Below are 21,879 nucleotides of genomic sequence, written 5' to 3'. Positions count from 1 at the left end.
CTCTGAGAAGAAAAGGGCAAAGGGTTTGCTGGGTGTCATGATTCAATAATCGGTCTGGCTATCTATGTTACGGGATATGTGATATCTGTCTCAGGTGCTACAGACAAAGCTCAATTCATCTGACCCTGCCCACAAACTGGTCCATCATTCCAACAGTGGGTTCTTAAGAGCAGTATGCTGTTCCATCACGTTGAGGTTCGCAACCATGCCAGTCAGTGCAACGCATTTGTCATTGAGTTAGTATAACGGAAGTGAAAAGCTACAGTTCGTACTTACCCTGCATTTGGTAATCTTGTCTGGATCGCCATTGCCGCATATTTGCCGATATGGGTCGCAGATCTAGAGTGTTAGTATTAGAAATTATAAGAGTATACAAGGAAGTGAATTGACTCACATAGTATGGGAGAGGAGTCGGTGCCGGAGAATCTGTTACCGGATTTCTCCACTTCACACGCATCTCGTTGGCACGAATGATCCTGGCGGCAGCTAGGAGGAGGAAGATCTTATTCAGGTCGATTATCATCTTGAACAACTAATCTCTCCTTTTCTTCAATTGGAGATATAGTGAGTACAAAGCTATTGGTATAATGCGGTGGTGACTGGGTGCAAACAGCAAACAGGCTCCTAGAGTATGGACAACAGTGTCGCTGTTAGTCTTAAATAGTCATTTGTAGACTCCTCCAAATATATATCTGAGTCATTCAAAGAGGCATAAATAAGCACTAAGCAACAGGTTTTGCGAAGAAATAATATCACGGTAGGTTGTTAGAGTAAGCGCCGAACGATCGACGACGTTAGATAGTGCGCTCCAATATAGCCCCATTGGCTGATTCCAGTCGCGATCTTCGTGTTGCGACACAGATGTACTCACCGTATTGCGTCATTACAAGTTGTGAGACGGGAGGCTCCGGGGTTCGATCCGTTTTTAGAAGCGGGTTAAGAAGTAAACTTCCATGTTGAGAAGGTCTAATCGTCATCAGATATGGAGGCAAGAAAGCTCAGCAGTTACTATTGGGAAAGCCATTGATGATTGATTACTTTACTTGAACGCGAGTATTGTCTTCATATAACTAAAGGGATTTTCTGAAAGAGTCGTATTGTTTCCTCACATCGATGCACGATAAACATGTACTATCCATGCACGTATTACACTTGGACGTACACGGACACTAATCGAGATGTCATCTCAGGTCTGCGTACTTACATACGTAATACACATCTTGGACATTATCTCATCCGTTCAAGAATTCTTTCGTATCATAAAATTAGATAAGAAAGAGTAATACATGAATTCATCGCTATCAAACTCCGCAAACCTCAAATCTTTTTCATCATCTCTCCTCTCCCCAAACTCATACAACCATCTCCTTCAAGCCCTCACTAACCCTAAACGGCGCCTCCGTCTTACTCCTAATCTCATCAACCGTCACCCCCTTGGCATGCTCGATCAATGTCAAGCCCTCCACACGATCGCACTCAAACACCGCCAGATCAGTAATAATCGTGCTGACGCACTTCTGGCCTGTGAGCGGGAATGTACATTGCTTGAGGATCTTGGGGTTGCCCTTCTTGTCGACGTGTTCCATGGTGATGACGACTTTGGTTTGTGTGGGGTTGGCGACGAGGTCCATGGCGCCGCCGATGCCTTTGACTTTGCCGGGGAGCATGAAGTTTGCTAGGTCTAGACGCTGGAGTTACAGAGGTGTCTTAGTGGTTTGTTGGAGGGGAAAGAGACGTACCTCCGTATTGGTTTACTTGCATGGCGCCGAGCATCGCGACGTCTATCCGTCCGGAGCGGATCATACCGAATGACTCGTGGCTTCCGAATGTTGATGCGCCTTTGATGAGTGTGACTGTTTCTTTTCCTGCGTTGATCAAGTCTGGGTCCTGTTTTCGTGTAAGTTTGGCTCTTGTGCAGAAGGATGTTTGAGCCTACCTCCTCTCCTGGCTTAGGATATCTTCCCATACCCAAGATGCCGTTCTCAGACTCAAGTATGATTTCAGTGCCCTCGGGTAGGAAAGCGGGTGCTGCGAGAGGCATGCCAATACCAAGATTGACGTACATGCCGTCCTTGAGCTCTTGTGCTGCGCGCTTGATGATACGCTCACGCTTTTGTGATGCTTCGGATGATCCTGATAGACTGTCAGTCTACGAAGCCTCTTTACTGAGAATCTCAACCAAGACGTACCACCTTCCAAAAGCGCCTTCTTCTGCTCTTCAGGGCTCTTCCAGAACACCTTTCTCTCAATCGCTTTGCCTACTGTGCTCTTGATCACCCTCTTGACGTAGATCCCCTGAAGATGGATATCCTCGGGTGCAATCTCGCCATCCTCAACAATCTCATCTGCTTCCACGATAGTCATCTTTGCATTCTTGCCCATTGCTTCGTTGAAGTTGTTCTGTGCTTTTCGGAACTGGCAGTTACCGAGACGGTCGGCTTTGGCAACCTTGACGAATGCATAGTCTCCGAAGATAGCTTCTTCCATGACATACGATTTTCCATTGAATTCACGTGTTTCCTTTGGCGGTGCCATTTTTGCGATCGTTCCGTCAGTGTTGTAGCGGACTGGCAGTTCACCAGTTTGTACTACAACATGTCAGTCAACATTCTTCAATAAAGTTCTTCTGCAAAACGCACCTATTGTTCCATATGCAGCCGGTGTGTAGAAAGCTGGTACGCCTGCAGCACCCGCAGCGCACTTTTCTGCAATGGTACCCTGAGGGGTCAACTGCAGACTTAATTCTCCCTTCAAGTACATTTGCTCAAACACCTTGTTGTCTCCAATATAACTCGCAATCATGGTGCCAATCTGCTTAGTTTCCAGAAGCTGTCCCAGTCCAACACCCGGCATACCAGCATTGTTGCTGACAACTGTGAAGTTTGTGAGGTCGGATCGATCGCGTAGAGCATTAATAAGGGTGTTCGGTACTCCAGAGAAACCAAAGCCACCAACCAGCAGCGTGGAGTCAGACTTCATGTCCTTGATAGCGTCTTCTGCGGAAGAGACTATCTTGTTGATTGCGGGTCGTGATGTGCTGGCGGAGAAGAAGCGCATGCCTGTCGCCGGGCCACGGCGGCGCGCTGAAAAGAGTAGAGATCTTTGCATTGCGGAAGGCTTTGGTCGTTGTACAATAAGAAACAAATTAAGGTTGATGTATGTGTGCTCAATCCGATCAGTAGGTGTTCAGGTGTTGAGTTGCTAGATGTTTCAAGGAATAACTGGACTTCAGCACAAGGGTATCTACGTCACAGCGATAGGCTCCAATGTCCTTTACAGTTGTCAACGGCCAAAGATGATAGAGAAATTGTGGTGGTGGGAAATCTGGTGCGGAGATGACACTCCCCACACGGACAGCACGAGACTATGCATCATTGTTACTAGCGAGTTGGGGCAGACCGACACAAGTGCCGCGCCGATGGCGGGTGAGAATGTCTCCACAATCGGAGGCGGCGGAAAAGAGCTTAACCGAGGACATTGCGGAGGTTGCGGGCAAAACGTACGTTGATTGGTCAAATCATGCAGCGGAAAATGCCATAGGGTTCGGACATGGAAAAGGTTTCCACCGCTTGTATGGAAAATGTTTCCGCTTGTCAAATCTAGCATAGTTAGTTCACATGCTGGTGGTATCTCGGCCTTATAGAACTACTAGTTTGATTCATCAAACAAGCTACACTTCAATTACATCTACTACGGTTCATTTCCTTGCTTCTAGCGCATGTTTCAATAGAGGCCACGCACAACTTGCTTCACTGTAGAAAATGTTAGCTGCTGGATGTGAGGCTGTTAGTAAAATGACTTACAGCTAGCAAAGTCTTTGTGTTCTTTACTGTGCAGTGCGCGCAAGGCAATGGCTTCTTCTTCAGCTTCCCCTGTTGGCACATTGTACTGGAGGCATGTCAGTATTTGTGACTTAAATGTGTTCAAGCAACTCACAGCTGTCAATGTAGTCTTGTGTCCTAGCTCCTCAACTAGGCCCGCAATGGCATCAGCGACGATGTGCGAATCCTTCTCGTCGCTACCGGCACTTTGTTTGCCAATGTACGGGATGATCCTGGCAATCTGCTTGGCTTCTTCTGGGTTACTAGCCTTGTAGTGTACTGTGGGAGCTAGACTGAGACAACTGGTGATGCCGTGCGGAATATTATATGTAGCACCGATTGCATGACCGATACTGTGGCTAAGACCAAGGCCACCGGTGTAGAGGAAAGGGAAGAGTGACGAATAGCATGCAATGAAAAGCTTCGTGCGAACTTCAGCATCGTTAGGGTTGGCCTTTGACTGGGGCAAGTAGGTGAACAGATCCTTGATCGCCTCCAAAGCCATGCGCTTCGTAGGTATTTCGGCTGCAAGCGGGTGGTACATGAGCTCCACTGCATGATCCAAAGAGCGTATCTGAGTCAAGTCAGTCAACAATCAAAAACAAGTTGTTTGTAGCATGTGCGCTTCATACCCCTGTACTAGTCCAGAGATTCAGGGGTGTATATACGGCAATGTCTCCGTCATAAATCACGACTGAAGATAGTTAGAAAGTGCTCAGACATCTTAGGATATGTTACCACCCACCCTTGGGTACCAGCTCCGGGTGGCTGACTGCAATCTTGTGCTTCTCCTCGGTAGTGAAACCGGCATTTTGTGTGGTCTCAGCCACACTGAGCGTTGTCGGAACAGCAATGCTAGGTATCCATTTTCCAGTCTCCTGGTGGATGTTGTATGCAATGGCCTTTGCCGAGTCGATGGGTGATCCACCTCCTATGGATACAAGCGCATCACAACCTGATCTTACCATCAAGGATGTTGCTTCCTTAATGTCCTGGATCGGCCTAGATGAAATCAGTTTCCAGTGAGATGGAAAGATTGAAAACTACTTACGCATGCTGACCAATCTTGCTGAATGTACCGCCATGAGCTGATCCCAGAGTCTTCTCGATATTTTTAATTACCGGCGTCTTCTCGTACAATGATCGGCCTGTGATGATGAAGGCTTTGGTTGCACCGAGCTCGGTAATAACATCTAAAAGCTGGTTACTTGTTCCTAGCATTAATAATTAGCCCTGTTGAGAAAATAGAGGGAGTGTGTTCACCATTGCCGTATATCATGAGCTTGATGGGCGATGCTCTGTACACTCCCTTGGTAGTGGAGTCAATGCTGCCATTCTGGTATTTGTTCGGAAGAGCCATCGTGTAGTGTCGCTTTTGTCTTAGTATGCGGGCAAAGATGGTGAGAGTGAATTGTTGCGTCTTCATGCAGGCCAGATCCGGCAAACATTAGTGTCATGCTGCACCATTCGTCATGGAGGGGTCTCCGGCGTCGCCCCACACAGACGATAGCCCCGCCACAGCGACTACCGCGACCACATGCGGTAGTCCCTGCACCGCGTTTGACTATGCGTTACATATGTAGAGCGCCACATTGCTCGTAATGGATCATGGAATCCTCGAGTCTTCGCGAAGATGGCAAGTTTTAGCAGAGCGGCGCGAAATATTCTGCAGAAGAACCCAAATGATGTTGTATTGCTTTCGGCTGTCAGGTCACCAATTAATCGGAGTTTCAAGGGTGGATTCAAAGATGCACATCCAGAGGATATTCTGATGCCGGTGGGTTCTATTGTGTATAGATCTCGAGCAATCATTAATTTTTCCAGGTCATGCAAGCTGCTGTAGAGCGGGCCGGGATCGAAAAGAACGACGTCAACGACGTCTTGATAGGAAACGTTCTCGCAGAACTTGGGTTTGCAAAGACCGGACGAATGGCGCTGAACCATGCTGGCTTCCCAAACTCAACTACTTTCCACACAGTCAACCGTCAGTGCTCGAGTAGCTTGCAGGCAATAACCCACATAGCACATTCAATCATGGTGGGTCAGGTGGACGTGGGGCTTGCTGGAGGCGTGGAAAGCATGTCAAGGAACTACAGCTCGCGGGGCATTCCAACGGATGTTTCGCCTACACTTTTGGAATCAAACGTCAAAGATGCTCGCGATTGCCTCATGCCCATGGGCATCACGTCAGAAAACGTAGCGGACAGATATGGTATTGATCGGAAGTCACAAGACGAGTACGCTGTACGAAGCCACGAACGTGCGAGTCGTGCACAAAAAGAAGGCCGCTTCGATTGGGAGACTGTACCTGTGAAGGTGCGACGAATTGATGAAGCGAGCGGGCAGCCAGCGGAATTCGAAGTCACCAAAGACGACGGTATCCGGCACGGACTGACTTTTGATAAAGTTTCAGCGCTCAAGCCTGTATTTGGCGAGAACGGCAAGAGCACTGCAGGCAATTCGTAAGACGCGCTCTCAACTTACAGTCGCAAAGCTAACAAGGTAGCTCGCAAATCTCCGACGGAGCATCTTCCACGATCCTTGCTCGACGTTCATGGGCAGAAGCTCGTGGACTTCAACCACTGGGCCGCTTTGTAGGCACACAGATTAAGGGCTGTGCGCCGGATGAGATGGGTATCAGCCCCATTTTCGCCATACCAGCGTTACTGAGATGGACGGGTATAGAGCTCAAGGACGTGGGCATTATCGAGCTGAACGAGGCGTTTGCGAGCCAGACGATTGCATGTATACGGCAACTGGGGCTGGATGAAGAAAAAGTCAATCCAAATGGTGGGGCTATAGCGCTTGGGCATCCCACTGGAGCCACGGGTGCGCGTCAGACAGCGACGTTGTTCGGGGAGCTGCGGCGTCAGGACAAGGAGATTGGCATTGTGAGCATGTGTGCCAGCACTGGCCTAGGCGTGGCATCGCTGTTCGTACGAGAGTCGTAGCATGGTAGATGAAAATTCAGAAATGAGGAGTGATGGTCATGGCGATGGTCGTGGTGATGGCAACGACAGTGACTGTAGAGCGGAACGCGTGTAGGCATGCGGGATTGACACGAAGTCACGTGCACTAGTGCGCCACCGCCAAGGGCAGGACCCGCCCGTACCGGTATATCCACACATGCGCCCATATGCATAGACTCCGCTCTGCTCTTCCCCACACTGAGGCTGCACCTCGCGTCCCACACGCCCGGCTTCCACTATCCACCGCCTACCAGCAAGGAGCCGCCATGTTGTGTCTGCCGCAGCGGGCCTTTTTGAAAGGTTTATCTCCTTTCAAGGCCCATTGAGTTTCGCCCCATCCAAAAGCTACTCATCATGTTCTTGCTTCGACGCGCCCCACTACGTGCAATTCCACGACTAAACACTATTCGCCCTCAGCGGCGACTGCTCGGCAGCGTCAGCGCAATTGATTCAGTCATCTTTCGCACCCTCTTTGGCACGGATGAGATTCGAAAAGTGTTCGACGACAAGGCATACATTGACCGATGCGTCGACGCTGAGACAGCCCTGGCCAGGGCACAATCAAAATGCAACGTCATCCCCTCTCACATTGGGGAAGTTGTGACATCAAAAGCCAGGGAGGCGCAGCTCGACTATGACAAGCTACGTCGTGAGACTGAAATTGTCGGATACCCCATCTTCCCGTTAGTACGCCAGCTGTCTGCATCCTGTGGTGATGAGGCCGGCCGCTACGTGCATTGGGGCGCTACCACGCAGGATATCATGGATTTGGCAAGCATTCTGCAGATGAAGGAAGGCCTCCAGATTGTCGAGCGCACACTACGGTCCGTCATTAAGAATCTTGAACATCTCTCGAAAAAGCATAGAGATACGCCCATGGCTGGCCGCACACACTTGCAACATGCTCTTCCTATCACATTTGGCCACAAGTGCGCCATCTGGCTTTCAGGATTTCAAAGACACCTTGAACGCTTGGAACAGCTCAAGGACCGCGCACTAATGGTGCAATTTGGAGGAGCTGCGGGTTCCTTGGCTTCACTCGGCTCAGGCGACCATGGCATTCGTGTTCGAAAGGAGATGGCAAAAGACCTTGGGCTTACAGATCCTCCCATTACTTGGCATGTTGCACGAGACGGCGTTGCAGAGATCACCAATTATCTTGCACTCGTTGGTGGATCTCTAGGAAAATTGGCCCTAGACATTATCATCATGTCATCAAACGAGCTCTCCGAGGTATCAGAGCCGTTTGTGCCACACCGAGGCGCCTCGTCTACTATGCCGCAAAAGAGGAATCCCATTTCAAGCGAGGTCATTCTGGCGGCGTCAAAGATCTTAAGATCAAATGCAGGCTTGGTGCTTGATGGCATGGTGTCAGATTTCGAGCGCGCTTCTGGACCATGGCATCTGGAATGGGTGGCTGTCCCAGAAAGTTTTGTCATTGCAGTTGGTGCACTCAACCAGGCTGACTTTGCGCTTTCTGGGCTAGTTGTGAATCCCAAGCAAATGCTCACGAATCTATATTCGACAAAGGGCCTTATCGTGGCTGAGGCTGTCATGATGGGTCTTGCGCCACATGTTGGTCGCTCAAAAGCACACGATATCGTTTACGAGGCATGCAAGGAGAGTATAGAGCGTGATACCAGTTTGTTAGAAGCTCTGCAGACACGGTCTGAGATAACGGACAAGATCTCTTATGAGGAATTGAGCTCGTTATGTGATGCCAAGAACTACCTGGGTTCGTGCGGACTCATGGTAGATGAAGTCTTAGCTGCATCGAAATAGTATACTAAATGATGATTTTTGTAAATCAGCCGCTCAATTTGGTGACCATTGACTTGTAAATTCGCCATGCCACATCTGAGTAAGCACTAGATTTCTCCCCAAGTTCGAAAAAACACCCCGCAGACGAAGAATGATAAGGCCCACGATGTGGTTCCATCTCCCAAGCAACAGGTAAGACAGTCTGACCTCACGAGTCCCACTAACCCGGTCCTGGTCATCCTTCACTCGTTGTGGGTCTTTTGCAGCTCCTGGAACCCATATCCCGAAGACGTAACCCCGCTATCATGCGCATTAGGCCCCGCCACCACATCATGCACAGACCGATCATCTAGTGGCGGCAGATGTCGGCATACAGTTCCACAAAGAGGAGAAGTCCAATATAAGGCTGATTTTTTCGACACTGTAAGTTTTGGCGTATTCATTCGACATATCCAAACATTGAGCAAGATGCAAGACTTCAAAGAACGCAAACTCGTCACCGACCCACAGAAGGCTTTCCACTATACCGATCTCCAGAGGCTAAAGCCAACACGAGCCAATGATCCATACGACTATCAAGCAGGATGGGGAAATCGACATCAATCTGAAGTGATTCCAGGCACACTTCCAGTGGCACAGAACAATCCTCAAGAAGTCCGGTTTGGCCTCTATACTGAAGGCATTACATATTCGGCATTTGCGGCTCCCCGCGCACACAACTATAGTACTTATATGTACCGCTGCCGGCCAGCGGCTGCTCACCGTATGTATTTTGTTCAATACGATGAGGTCATCACTAAGATTCAACAGAGGGATACATTCCGTTTGAATCCAAGTCCAACATCACAAACTGCTTTTTGTCTATCAACCCAAAGGTCGAGACTCTGCCTGAGCAAGCTGAGTGGAGACCATTCCCATTGCCCAAAGATGACGAGAAGATTGACTTTGCCGACGGTCTGCACACGCTTGCCGGCAGTGGCGATCCAAACATCAGAGAGGGTATTGCACTCTATGTCTACATGATCAACTCTAGCATGGACCGACGAGCATTCTGCAACACTGACGGCGACTTCCTCATTTGTGCCCAACAGGGCAATCTCGACATCAAGACTGAGATGGGAAAGATCTTCCTCCAGCCAGGAGAGATTTGTGTGATTCAACGTGGTATCAGATTCTGTCTCAACCTCGCTCCGGATACGCCGGTCGCCCGTGGGTACATCACAGAAGTGTGGGGCTCTATGTGGGAGCTCCCAGATCTTGGGCCTCTGGGTGGCCACGGACTAGCCAATCCTCGTGACTTCCTATACCCAGTGGCTGCCATTGATGAAGAACTACATGAGAACTGGCAAATCGTCAACAAGACCAATGGCCAACTCGTAGCCATCCAGCAAGACCACAGCCCCTTCGACCTCGTAGCATGGCACGGCAACGTCGTCCCCTACAAGTACGACCTCACCAAATTCTCCTCCCAAAACAGCACATCAATCGACCACACCGACCCATCCATCTTCACCGTCCTCACAGCTAAATCTCGTGACCCCCTAACACCACTCTGCGACTTTCTATGGTTCGGGCCCCGCTGGGATGTAGCAACAAACACCTTCCGCCTCCCCTACTTCCACCGCAACTCAGCCTCCGAGTTCCTCGCCTGCATATACGGCAAGGGCCTCGGCCGCAGCGACGACTTCCAGCCCGGCGGCGGCAGCTTCGAAGGTAGCCACACGCCGCATGGTGGCTTCCATGAGGGATACCAACACGGCATGCGGATCCATGAGAGTGAGCCTGAGAAGATATTGACCGGTAAGAAAGCTCGACTTGGATATGGAACATTCATCATGTGATGGAATGCTAATGAGGGGAACCAGACCAACTCACCATAATGATCGAATCCAGCCGTCTCTTCCTCTGGACAGAGTACGCACGAAAAGGCTGTGGTGTCATCGAAACACATGGTACGAACTATAAAGTTTGGGATAATCTACCTGTGCGTTCCCCTTCTCCCCCCCCCCCCCGTTCCTTGCTTTCTTTTCCCTTTTGCTGATGAAGTATCTCGTAGGACCGCTTCTCATCCAACAAGCGCGCCCAAGACCTCCTCGCTCGCATCAAGCAAGACAAGATCGCTGAAAAACAGCGACTTGCACCGTATTACTTTGGGGGTTTTGCGCATGGTGCAAATACGAGGGATGATGATGGGGTGCATAGAGAGGAGCTTGAGGGCTATTTGGGTGTGGGAAAAGGGAAGGTTAATGGTATTAATGGGGTAAAAGCTTAGCTATGTCATTCCCTTCTTCGTTTCTTTTTCTTTTGGTCTTGCTGGCAAGTAGATTTATACGTCATACGGACGGTTTGTAAGGATATCTTGAGATTATTGGCATGCAGCGTGGAGGTAGAAATTGATACATGTTCTTCTTTCCCACCTACTTGCCGTTCATCATACCTACGAAGCAATCCGTCTGTGCCTTCGTACCATCCGCCTTCCCATCTCCCTCTCCTCCCTCCCCAGGACCCCACAAAAGCACGCGTTCGGTATGTGGGGCGTTGACTATTTTCATACCTCGGCCATTACATTCATACATCCATCCATCCATACATACATATCAATTTTTTTTCTTTATTTCTTTCGATTATTCAATCACTCTCACTAGCATACACTAGGCGTTAAACATGTATTCCCTCGCGCGATGCAGCCGGCGACAACTACGAATGCAATGTTTTATTCTCCAAACATCCGGGCAAAAAGCGTGGGTAAAGAGGGGGATAGCGAGCCATGCAGATAGTAGGGCGGTGGAGAAGTTGCCGTTGGCTGGAATCAAGGTGTTGGATATGACGAGGGTGCTTGCAGGGGTAAGTACGTTTAGGTAATACTATCTTCTTTCGGAATCCTTTTTACTAACAGCGGGTTCTTTTGTGTAAAGCCATATTGTACGCAGATTCTTGGGGATTTGGGGTAAGTATTTCCTATTTCGGATTATGGGGAAATAGATGGGGAAATGGTGACCGGGGTTGAGGTTGAATTCTGATTCTTGGGGTTTTTTTGCTGACGGGGAAGCAGAGCAGATGTTATCAAGATTGAGCATCCGACTAGAGGTGATGACACAAGATCTTGGGGGCCGCCGAATGCACCGTACGTTGATGGCGTGGAACGGCAGTTTCCTGGAGAGAGTGCGTATTATCTTTCTGTAAGTCTATCTCTCCCTATTCCGCTCTCTCTTTTTGTCCAAGTCCGACTCTACTAACCACATATTTTCTTACTTCAACATAGGTAAACCGCAACAAGAAATCCGTGGGCCTCGCCTTCAATAACCCTACCGGAACATCTATCCTGCACAAACTAGTCCAGCAATGTGACGTGCTGGTGGAAAACTATCTCCCTGGCTCACTTGCAAAATACAAACTCGACTATGCTACCCTCTCGGCACTCAACCCCTCGCTCATCTACGCGTCGGTGACGGGCTACGGGCAAACCGGGCCGTATCGCGACCGTGCAGGCTACGATGTTATGGTGGAAGCGGAAATGGGACTCATGCACATTACGGGCGAGCGGGATGGACCGCCTGTAAAGGTTGGGGTTGCGGTTACGGACATCATGACGGGCATGTACACGGCGATTGGGATTCAAGCAGCGTTGTATGCGCGTAAGAGTACGGGACTGGGACAGTGGATCGATGCGAGTTTGAGCGATGTGCAGGTTTCTGGGCTGGCGAATATCGCGAGTAGTGCATTGGTGACGGGCAAAGGGGATAGTGGGAGATGGGGCACCGCGCATGGTAAGTTGCCTTTTTCCAATTTGTGGGGGATCGAAGGGGAACTGGCTAGGGAAATACATAGAAATATGGATGTGTACATGGGTCGTTGAAATAAAGCTAACAGGATGCACAGCAACGGTAGTGCCGTACCGGGCATATGCAACAAAGGATACCAACATTGCAGTAGGCGGATGCAATGATCGCCTGTTCAAAATCCTTTGCGATAAGCTGTCACATCCAGAATGGGCGTCAGACCCACGTTTCCTAACGAATGCGCTCCGCGTACAACATCGCACCACACTCGACGCCATGGTGGAGGCAGAGCTCAAGACCAAGACGACAAAAGAATGGCTGGATATCTTTGAAGGCAGTGGAATGCCGTATGCGGCTGTCAACGACATCAAGGCAACTGTAGAGCACGAGCACGTGCTTGCAAGGGGGATGATAGAAGAAGTCGATCACAAGGCTCTTGGAAAAGTCAAACTCGTAAACCATCCAGTCAAGTACTCAAGAGCAGAGCCCAAGATTCGAATGCCGCCGCCGCTATTAGGCGAGCATACGGATGAGGTCTTGAGAGAGGTGCTGGGGTATGGCAAGGAGGAAATCAAGGAGCTGAGAGATAGTGGCATTGTTGCATAGGTATCTACATAATACGAAACGTAATGTTGTACAATATATGCATAAATTATTCCTTCTCGCTACATACGGACACATGTACGACATAGGACGCTAGGTATTGTATGTATGTACATTGATATAGCAAAAAAAGCTCGAACGATAACCAATCTGTGTGGTGGGTCATGTTCAATGCCTTTGCTCACCTGCCCAATCCATCGTGTTGTCCGTTCCGAATGATCGAGGTCCTTACTCGGTCAGTACGCGGTCTTGTCATGTTTTCCCCCTCACCTCCCCCCTTTTCTTGCTTCGTCTTTTTTTTTCCAGCGTTCTGGTCTGCTGAGCAAATTTACTGTTTCGGCGTTTCTTTCAGGGTTATTCAAACCTTGTTTTGGGTGGTCGTGTCAGCATGCACGCGCATATGCAATGTCACCGGAGGGCCCCACGACGTCGTCTTTTACCCTTGCAGACGCGCTAGCCCCACCGATGCCCCACACAGATTCGGACCTCCAACACGTCCTTTATTTGTCGTCGTGGCGAGCAGTATCAATTTGGAGCTTGGATGGTGAGTGTGATTGTGGTTTCAGAAGCGTGCTGGTGTGCATGTCATCAACGTCGGCGTCTTGCTTGTCTGGCAATATGTGTCTGTTGATCGCCATGATCCTTGGCTGCGTATCCGCGGAATACCGCAAGATGGAATCGAGATGTAACACTGTTTGAGAAAGACAATTTTCCCTGGATCGAGTGGCATGATCTCGTCGTGCCAATGACGACACGCTCGGAGTATGTGATGAGTCTGCAAGATGCATATATGCGTACGTCTTGAGCCTGATGTGCATGAAACAGGCTCAGACGTGATTAGTAGTATACACTTTGCAGAGGCACCGAGCCATGTCCGGCTGAGCTCTTCTTGGATTTCTGTGCATGCTCAATGTCGTCGGGTGTTTGGACAGAGCAAATGGAGAGTGCATGTTGTTAGATTAGTGTCAACGGCCACGCCACGTGCAATATAGGGTCCTCTAGCACGCGAGAATGATTAATTGCATACTGAAAGCGAACCGATTGGCTAGCGGCGAGTTTTCAAAGGCGGCCCAAACGTCTCGAAGCTTTTTGAAACCCACCCTATACGCAAAATTTCCGACGTCCGATGTCCGACTAGGAGACGGCCATGCGGGCTATTTACCGATGTCCAAATTAGCAATCAATTGACAACAGCTGCTACATTGAGCGAAGCACATTGCCGTAACAAGGCAATGAGAACGGTGGAAGGATTCAATATGGCCAACAGGGCGGCATGGCCCCACCGATATACGCATCACGTCCCACATGCGAGGTGATTCGGGGTTGAAGTAGGAGGGAATCTTTCGAGAAGTCGGACCTGAACGTAGTCCTTTTCCAATACTACGTTAGCAACATAGCATTACTACGCCCTTTTGCGTCGGTCGACCAGGCAGTCGAAACGAGGCGCAGCACGATCCCTAGGGCTGGACGGTGAGCTCATGGGGTGTAAGCCGATAGGCTTTGTGTGTTGGGGTGTGGCTGCGTGATTGGCATAGGGCGCGTGGCAACCGTCAGATCAGCGTTGGGATCGGGTGACAACGATTGGAGAGGGAGGATGTCGGGCGGAGCAATCTAGAGGAGGTACTGCGGATTTATATGCGTCTGGTAGATGAGGTCGACATGAGCCTATACTCGCCGCATAGTAGGCCGAGTCAGGGCAGAAGCATCATGGCTTCCCCCGCAGTCCACCATGGCTTGGCAGCCTGACTAGCGCCTCCGGGCGCCGGCCTTCGAAGGGTCCTCCGATCACCCGTCAAACACTTGAAACATTGCAACTGCTGCCAACCATGGCATTGAAGCAATGTAGTATGTGCGATCGCACCTTCACCAAGCGTATGTTGCCCTCCGCCGTCTGGCGACCATCAACTTGCAACCAACTGACCTGCCCCGACAGTCGAGCACGTGAAGCGTCATGAGCGGTCCCGTATGTTTGCCCCCAGTCTGTCGATAACGACGACGACGACGATGGAAACAGCACCAGCAACTAATCCATCAACCAGACACCAGAGAGCGCCCCTACGAGTGCCCGACTTGCAAAAAGCACTTTTCGCGCAGGTGAGGCTTCCTCGAGAAAAAGTAAAAAGAGTTCCCCGTGTCCAACCTCCAATCAGCGACGTCCTATTTCGACACTGCAAAGGCCATGCCCAAAATGCCATGAACCGGATGAAAAACAATGAACAGCAGCAGAATGCCTCGACGCAGCAGCAGCATCACCAGCAGCACCAGCCTCTGCGCAACAACTCTCTTGATGATAGCAAGACTCCAATGTCAGCGGTGCCTTCCCGCACAAACAGCGGTCCCACGCCAATGCAGACACCTCCCATCCAGGACGACGCCAGTTTCTCGCCCATGACCAGCAGGACAGATGCGCAAATCCAGCAGCACATGAACCCAAACCGCCACTACAGCACCCATCTTGCTTCCACTACTCACGCTCGCCAGCCTGCCTCGCGAATGCATCCGGCTTCACCCGGGGATGATCGCATCGAGGCGCTTATTAATGCTGCCCAGCACCTTGAGCCTGGAGTCGACACGCCATGGCGGTCGCCCTCGCCAATGCTCATTTCCCGCGCAGAAACCGCGCCGATGCAGAGCCGCAATCACCACGACAACATGGGTCCCCCCATTGATCCGGCCATGGAGGTCCTTTCATTCTCGCCTGCAGGACATGTTTCAAGCTTGGACCAGTGGGCGTTTGAACTCGTCCAGAGCAGCAACCCAATTCCCAACCGGACCCCAGCAGATGCACTACAGACGTGGCTGTTTCCAATAGAACAAGAAGGGCACACGCCAAGTGGACCGCACTCGCTCGGAGTAGGAGGGGTTGATGGCGGCTTCTTCGACTCGGACGCCTTTCGAGCAATGCAAGAGAATCAAGCCAGCCCGTCAGGGAGTAGCGCATCCATTGCAAGTAGGGTGCCAAGAGAGCGCTTCCAAAGAGTCCAGAATTGCTGGCCATCACGGAATCGGCGCTCCTCGCGTTTAATGCCGGATCTGTGGCAAAGTCTGGTCTCGTCCGATTGCATCAATATCCTCTCCGAGTATGAGTCCAGATTAGCGGATACACCCGCCAGTGAGAGGCAACGCAAGAATCAGCGTTGGGGTCTTGATGAAGAATGTAGAAGCAAGCTGCAAACCACACTGAACAATCTACCCATATCGAATCTGATACGGTCAGAATCAGTGGCAGATACTGTATCTTCAAGCGGAGATGCTGCTGGAAGTCCGAGCGTAGAGGGCATTCAGTTTCCGCCCGCTGAAATTCTCGATATTGCTTTGGAAATGTATCTCTACTACTTCCATCCTACTCTTCCAATTATTCACATACCAACATTTTCGGCCAAGAATGCTCCGCGGTCGTTACTACTATGTATGTGTCTGATTGGATTGAGTATTTTGGGTACAGCTGGCGCAGCCAAATTCGTCACACGCACGTTTCCTGTAAGAAGAACACACGGGATACACTTTCGTCTGCTAACATACATATAGGCTGTGTTACAGCTTGTCATGGCCGAATTACAATCGTTACCAGCATCAGACCAGCCACCACATAGACAAATGCGAGTCATCGCTACCAGCTTACTGGCTCTCAACCTGGCTTCAATTACCGGAGTGAGTTTAACAAGGAAGACAATCTGTTTGCATGCTGATCCATTCCTAGCGGAAAAGCCGTATCGCGCAAGCCGAGAAGCTATACTCAGAGCTTATTGGTGTATGTACACATTCGTGTCTATTTTTGTCATGATACTGATAGCTATAGTTTGCTCTAACCCAAAGCCTCTTCTCTGCGAACGAAGCTGGCAAGATAGAACCACTCCTCGATGAGATTATCGATATCGATGCTAAATGGAAGACATGGTCCAAGATCGAATGCAGCAAACGAATCATATTCGGTCTGGTCGAGGCAGACTGCTGGTGGGCAGGATATCTCTCAACGTCTCCCATGATACGCCCAGAAACAGTTCACATTCTTCCGCCGTCCGATTACGCTTTGTATCATGTCAACAGCGCTGCAAAATGGTTTCATCTGGTGCAAAGAGGTGCCAAGGTTCATTCACAGAAGATTACACCATCATTCCATCCAACTCCGGGATTGAAACTGGATACCAGTAGCTTCCGATGCTTACTAACACTGCTCCTCCTCCGTATCTACGAGAGCAACGATCGTTTAGCCCCTGCGACAGGACACCAGAAGCAATTGGAGCCCTGGCGCATTTATGCCGAAGATCCACGAAGTCGCGACATCCTCCCTCTGCTAGTCAATCTCTCGAGCTCCTCCATCGACGCCGTCCGCACCGCAGACCTCAACTCTGCTGTTCTCTGGCATGCCTCATGTATGCTTCTCGGCGCCAACCTGCGCTACTTTGAACTCGCAGCTGGGCGCTCAGGCCCTGAGCCCGCCGTCAATGCCCTTGAAGACATTTCGGCATGGAGTCAAACGCCCAGCGCTCGTCGCAGCGTTCTTCATGCCTCCCAAATTTACAAACTACTTTTCGACCGCAAAGTAAGCGACATAGTCAACCCACATAGCGTTGTCGCCCTTTTCGAAGCCGCCCTCATCCTAGGCCTGTACATCTTCACTGTCCCACCCCACTCCTCCAACTCTACCAGCGGTAACTGCCCATCAGCTGAGTCGTGTATCGAACTTCTAGATCCCGTCGACTGGCTTTCCGTCGGCCAGCTCGGTTTCATCGACAGCTCACAGTCCCCCATCAGCTTCCCAGACCCAACGGAAGCCCTCAAATTCATCCGTCACGGCGGTCCCTTCAGCATAACCGGCATCGCCCTCGACGGCGGCTACCTAGCCGCACGCCGCACCCTCTTGCACTGCGCAGATCTCATGGAAGGCATGGGCCGCTGGAAGAGCCGCACATTCAGCCAAATCTTGCACATCATGAGTGACGACCTAACCGACTACGAGGGCCACAGCAATGACGAAGCAGATTTCGCAGCCGAAATGCGAGAGAATGACGAGGAGCGCGACCGTAGACGTAGCGGGACGAGGCTCGGTCTCCAGGACGAACAGCAGCAGGACCTATCGCATCAGCTATGACGGTGGCAGTCCTCTTCCCAGCAGTGTCTTTCCATTACGAGGCTGAGACACCTGTGGGGGCAGAGGAGAGGGAGGAACACGCGACGGTAAAATGGACGGGGGTAAATGCATATATGGTTTGTGTGGCTTGGATTCTTTTAGGGGCCAAATGCAGATTTTACACTACTTTGCGCAGATACAGGGTTAGGTACTCGGCTATCTTTTCTACAAAAAGAGGGAGTATGTGGGGGTTTCCATGTAGAATACCTTAGTACTGATACATATGCACAATAGGGGTATTGGGATGACGCTTGATTTGCTCATTTTCTCTTATCCAACCTGGAGTAAATGGGGGAGAGAGAAAGGTTGAAATATGAAGTTATTTTTTTGCTACATCTACATTGGCATTACTGTGTGATTGAGCCAGAGCTATTTCTTCACTGCTACAACTAGACATCAACAATAGTCTCATCACTTCTCTATCTTGTCTTCCGTCGTCTTCACTATCCTGAGAGAAAAATGTCCACATCTCGCGCTTTGATCGGTGTACCATGCGTAATTAAATCGCCCGCAGTGCTACTTTGCATGATAGGCTCCAAGGGTGCTAGATCCATGGTCCGGTATTGCTCGAGGTCTACTAGGGCTTCTTCTTCTTCTTCAACTTTGTAGTGGGGCCGCTGATGGTCGGTTTTCCGTGGGTTTGTGTTTCGACGGTTCTTGGATGGCGGAGGTGGGCTGGGGGTTGGGCTTGAGGGAGTAGTGTAGGGTGCGCTGAATGGAGTGTCTATGGTTGACGAGGTACTTGGAGATAGAATGGGCTCGGAGGCTCGACGGATGTGGGACAGAGGTGGTGTGGGAGGTGAGGGTTTGTTGGCGTTTGCGTTGGAGGGCTGTTGGAGTGTTAGCAGTTGTTCATCTTCGTGTGGACGCATACTAACTTCTTGAGCCGCGGATGGATCATGAGTGGCTTTGACGTCACTTCCACCATCTTGGTAGCTATCTTGAGCTGGATACAGCTCAGCTGCTTCTGCTGTTGCCACCAATTTGGATTCAATTTCTTGCGCTGACACCTGCGCTCGCAATTTCTCCTCCATCAGTCCGCGGTACTTGCTCATCTGCTCGTCCTCACTCAGCTCTGCCTGGTCATGCGGGTATAGTGTGCCAAAGTCTTGTATGGAAGTATCCACGACAGTCGTAAACGGGATGTTCATGACGTCTTCAATAGTGTCGCCTTGATAGACGTTGAGGTTGGAGACTGTCGTGTCGAAGTCGCTTAACTCCATGGTGTTGGTCTTTTTCGTCATCGTCGTGCATGTGTTTAATTGCGTGAAGGTGTTGTTTCTCGGATGGTGTGTCGAAATAGAGGGGAAGGGTTTTTGGCACCAAGGGCATAGTCAGGGAAGTGACAGTGAGGTCAGATAAGTAAAGTGGGGACAGCAAACGCGGTAAAGGTAAACAGTGATCACATTCACGGGACATTAATGATTTCGCAAAAAGGTTTCTCCAGTTACGGTAAGCAATCGTCGTCATACCCTATTTGTTCAAATGATCACGCAACAAACATGTCCATTTTCAAAATGATAGGTGAAAGGAAAACCCACGTGAATAAATCTGCTAACATCAAACCTCAACACCCTCTTCACCCACACGTATCCCTCTAAGCACATAACCATCCCTTCTCCCCTCAGCCGCTTCTCGCAACAGAGTTTTCTTAACCTCTTCAGATCTAACTCTCCACCTCACATTGTACGGCTTCGCCATCGTGGTACTCCCAATCGCATCGAACGCCTCATCACTAGTATCAACCTCGATTTCCTTTCCCGAGCTATCAAGCGGCGGTAAGATATCGAAAGCCCAAAGCAACTTTGCAAGAACAATGAACATGCTATTCTCCGCCAGGTGGAGGCCAGAACAGATTCTGCGGCCGGCGCCAAAAGCCCAGTGGTCGCGGCTTGCTGCAGGTCCAGCAGCGTAGTGACCTGATCCGTGTGGGTGGTTGAGATATCTCTCTGGATAGAAACGCTGGGGTTCGCTGAAGACGTTGGGATCGTAGTGGATGGGGTACTGTTGGAGACATACGACCGATTGTGCAGGGATGTGAATGCCGTTATAGTCGACGGGTGCGGTGGTGAAATGCGGTGTACCGAAGTTGGTGACAGGACGTAGACGCAGTGTCTCTTTGACAATGGCACGTATATAAGGCAACTCGGGCTCGTTATCGAAGGTTGGAGATCGAGTAGACGATGTGACTTTCTGGATCTCTTCAAATGCCCTTTGCCTGGCATGTGGGTTTGCAGAGAGGTAAAGGATCGCCGTATTGAGTGCTGCGGAAGTTGTTTCGCTTCCTGCTTCAATCATACTACCTGCCAGAAACGCTGCCTGTAGCTCACTGATACCTTGCTTTTCGTAGTCGCTTTCCATAAACTGCTTCACAAAGCATTCGGGAGCTTGCTTGGTTTCCATCTGCGTCTTCAAGGTGCTCCAAAACGACATCCATAGCTTAGCTTGCTTTTCAAAGTATGGTTTGACTTCTTTGCGCCACCACTGTAGTTTTGGAGGGAGTTTTCCGAGGAAAGGAAGTGTGTCAGCAAGGTAAGTGCCTGGCTTTGCCAAGAGAGAAAAATCGTTCATGATACCGTAAATGCCATGAACTTCGTCGCAGTCCTAATCCTTTTAACCCAAATCATCAGATGGATTTTGCATATTCATACTCACCCAATCTGGTATACGTCTTCCATAAGTACTTGTCATGATGACACTAACGGTGTATCTTCTGATCGCTTTGTAACTGGCCCCATTTCCCTTGTCTGTATCCGCTCCGTGCAAAATCTCCTCAAGCAGCATCTTTGCTTCGAATTCCTGACTTGGTTGGAAAGTGGCGCTCACAGCTGGGGTCAGCAGCTTGTGGCTGATGCTTCTTAACTTTCGCCATTTAGGTCCATACTCCATGAACAAGAATCTCATTCCCCCGCTCAGTGCATCTCCAGATACAGGCAGTGGTGCTCGCGAGCTGGTGGATGCAGACTGCTTGTCGAGAATCTCCTTGCACGCATTAGGCGAGCAGATCATGTACCAATCATTCCAACCAAGTCGGATCCTGTATACTTCGCCATACTCGCGAGCCCATGCTGTGATTTGCTGATGTGGTTGCTGGCCGAGTTGATGTGCATTTCCGAGGATTGGAAGGCCAGCAGGCCCAGGGGCGGCTTTTGTGCCGGGCGGCAGTTTGTTCTTGTATCGTGTGTAGACAACGAAGGTCGCGAGCAGCAAGGATAGGAGGGCAAAGGTGTGCATGTGGGGCTAGGAATGGCTGGGGTGTATGTTGGGGAAGAACATGAAGCGTAACAAAAAACACAGTGCTCTTAGGGAATAGACTCTGGGAACTAGGCTTTCTGGATATTGGAATAAGTATGGACATTCTATTGATAACACGCATGGTTTGATGTAGGTTGCGTACCCCACATGTTTAGGCTAAGAGGCCTGAGTATGGTACAGGCAGATGAATGAGGGGAATGTGGAGTAAAGCTTGATAGGCTGCTAGCCCGTGTTTTGTCCAGAGCATCTTCTCCACCTTACCCCATATTCGGTCAGCCTATGGCAATAGGGAAATTGATATGGGCTCCCATAGCGCGTTAGCACGTGCTAGTCGCCACTTTCTTGAAGCCTCTAAGCGGGACCTGACGCGCTCATTCTCGCCAGCAGGGTCGAAACCATGCGATCTGAAAAATGACACGTTTTCCCGCTGTTCAGATGGCACAAAGACAATGCTCAAATGCGATGATACATAACAAGCACCTTATCCATCCAATCGTTAGTCAGCAGTCGCTCTGTCGGCTCCCGAAGCTGCCGAAACCCACATGCACATCCATCCTTCA

At 50.2% G+C, this 21,879-nt stretch overlaps 9 protein-coding genes across 9 annotated transcripts; 6 read left to right on the top strand and 3 right to left on the bottom strand.

Annotated features, from left to right (window-relative positions):
- Positions 1-1,352: 1,352 nt before the first annotated feature.
- On the bottom strand, positions 1,353-5,181 carry COCCADRAFT_101797 (uncharacterized protein; the record flags this gene model as incomplete). The annotated part of the gene is made up of 12 exons (XM_007716280.1): positions 1,353-1,681; positions 1,740-1,887; positions 1,937-2,133; positions 2,190-2,588; positions 2,640-3,117; positions 3,400-3,568; positions 3,800-3,888; positions 3,937-4,395; positions 4,454-4,515; positions 4,567-4,823; positions 4,873-5,035; positions 5,085-5,181. The coding sequence occupies 12 exons, from the start codon at positions 5,179-5,181 to the stop codon at positions 1,353-1,355; spliced, it is 2,847 nt and encodes a 948-aa protein (XP_007714470.1).
- A 273-nt stretch (positions 5,182-5,454) lies between these two features.
- COCCADRAFT_6847 (uncharacterized protein) lies at positions 5,455-6,772 on the top strand (the record flags this gene model as incomplete). Its single annotated transcript, XM_007716266.1, has 3 exons — positions 5,455-5,598; positions 5,646-6,283; positions 6,328-6,772. The coding sequence occupies 3 exons, from the start codon at positions 5,455-5,457 to the stop codon at positions 6,770-6,772; spliced, it is 1,227 nt and encodes a 408-aa protein (XP_007714456.1).
- A 170-nt stretch (positions 6,773-6,942) lies between these two features.
- Positions 6,943-7,116, top strand: COCCADRAFT_101839 (uncharacterized protein; the record flags this gene model as incomplete). Its single annotated transcript, XM_007716279.1, has 1 exon — positions 6,943-7,116. A coding segment is annotated over one exon (174 nt), but the record flags the coding sequence as incomplete, so codon positions are not given.
- A 28-nt stretch (positions 7,117-7,144) lies between these two features.
- COCCADRAFT_101858 (uncharacterized protein) lies at positions 7,145-8,572 on the top strand (the record flags this gene model as incomplete). Its single annotated transcript, XM_007716278.1, has 1 exon — positions 7,145-8,572. One exon carries the CDS (start codon positions 7,145-7,147, stop codon positions 8,570-8,572), a length of 1,428 nt encoding a protein of 475 aa, XP_007714468.1.
- A 447-nt stretch (positions 8,573-9,019) lies between these two features.
- COCCADRAFT_38639 (uncharacterized protein) lies at positions 9,020-10,823 on the top strand (the record flags this gene model as incomplete). Its single annotated transcript, XM_007716277.1, has 4 exons — positions 9,020-9,314; positions 9,362-10,351; positions 10,417-10,535; positions 10,608-10,823. The coding sequence occupies 4 exons, from the start codon at positions 9,020-9,022 to the stop codon at positions 10,821-10,823; spliced, it is 1,620 nt and encodes a 539-aa protein (XP_007714467.1).
- A 392-nt stretch (positions 10,824-11,215) lies between these two features.
- On the top strand, positions 11,216-12,936 carry COCCADRAFT_38638 (uncharacterized protein; the record flags this gene model as incomplete). Its single annotated transcript, XM_007716276.1, has 5 exons — positions 11,216-11,395; positions 11,467-11,498; positions 11,604-11,730; positions 11,814-12,318; positions 12,431-12,936. 5 exons carry the CDS (start codon positions 11,216-11,218, stop codon positions 12,934-12,936), a joined length of 1,350 nt encoding a protein of 449 aa, XP_007714466.1.
- Positions 12,937-14,759: 1,823 nt separating this feature from the next.
- COCCADRAFT_101841 (uncharacterized protein) lies at positions 14,760-18,025 on the top strand (the record flags this gene model as incomplete). The annotated part of the gene is made up of 7 exons (XM_007716275.1): positions 14,760-14,805; positions 14,867-14,896; positions 14,973-15,027; positions 15,084-16,413; positions 16,462-16,584; positions 16,634-16,684; positions 16,733-18,025. 7 exons carry the CDS (start codon positions 14,760-14,762, stop codon positions 18,023-18,025), a joined length of 2,928 nt encoding a protein of 975 aa, XP_007714465.1.
- A 482-nt stretch (positions 18,026-18,507) lies between these two features.
- COCCADRAFT_6844 (uncharacterized protein) lies at positions 18,508-19,287 on the bottom strand (the record flags this gene model as incomplete). Its single annotated transcript, XM_007716265.1, has 2 exons — positions 18,508-18,894; positions 18,943-19,287. 2 exons carry the CDS (start codon positions 19,285-19,287, stop codon positions 18,508-18,510), a joined length of 732 nt encoding a protein of 243 aa, XP_007714455.1.
- Positions 19,288-19,624: 337 nt separating this feature from the next.
- On the bottom strand, positions 19,625-21,298 carry COCCADRAFT_6843 (uncharacterized protein; the record flags this gene model as incomplete). The annotated part of the gene is made up of 2 exons (XM_007716264.1): positions 19,625-20,668; positions 20,720-21,298. 2 exons carry the CDS (start codon positions 21,296-21,298, stop codon positions 19,625-19,627), a joined length of 1,623 nt encoding a protein of 540 aa, XP_007714454.1.
- Between the last annotated feature and the right edge of the window lie 581 nt (positions 21,299-21,879).

Source organism: Bipolaris zeicola, assembly GCF_000523435.1.
Source record: "Bipolaris zeicola 26-R-13 unplaced genomic scaffold scaffold_133, whole genome shotgun sequence".
NCBI classification, from domain to species: domain Eukaryota; kingdom Fungi; phylum Ascomycota; class Dothideomycetes; order Pleosporales; family Pleosporaceae; genus Bipolaris; species Bipolaris zeicola.
This window is presented reverse-complemented; position numbering and strand designations above follow the sequence as displayed.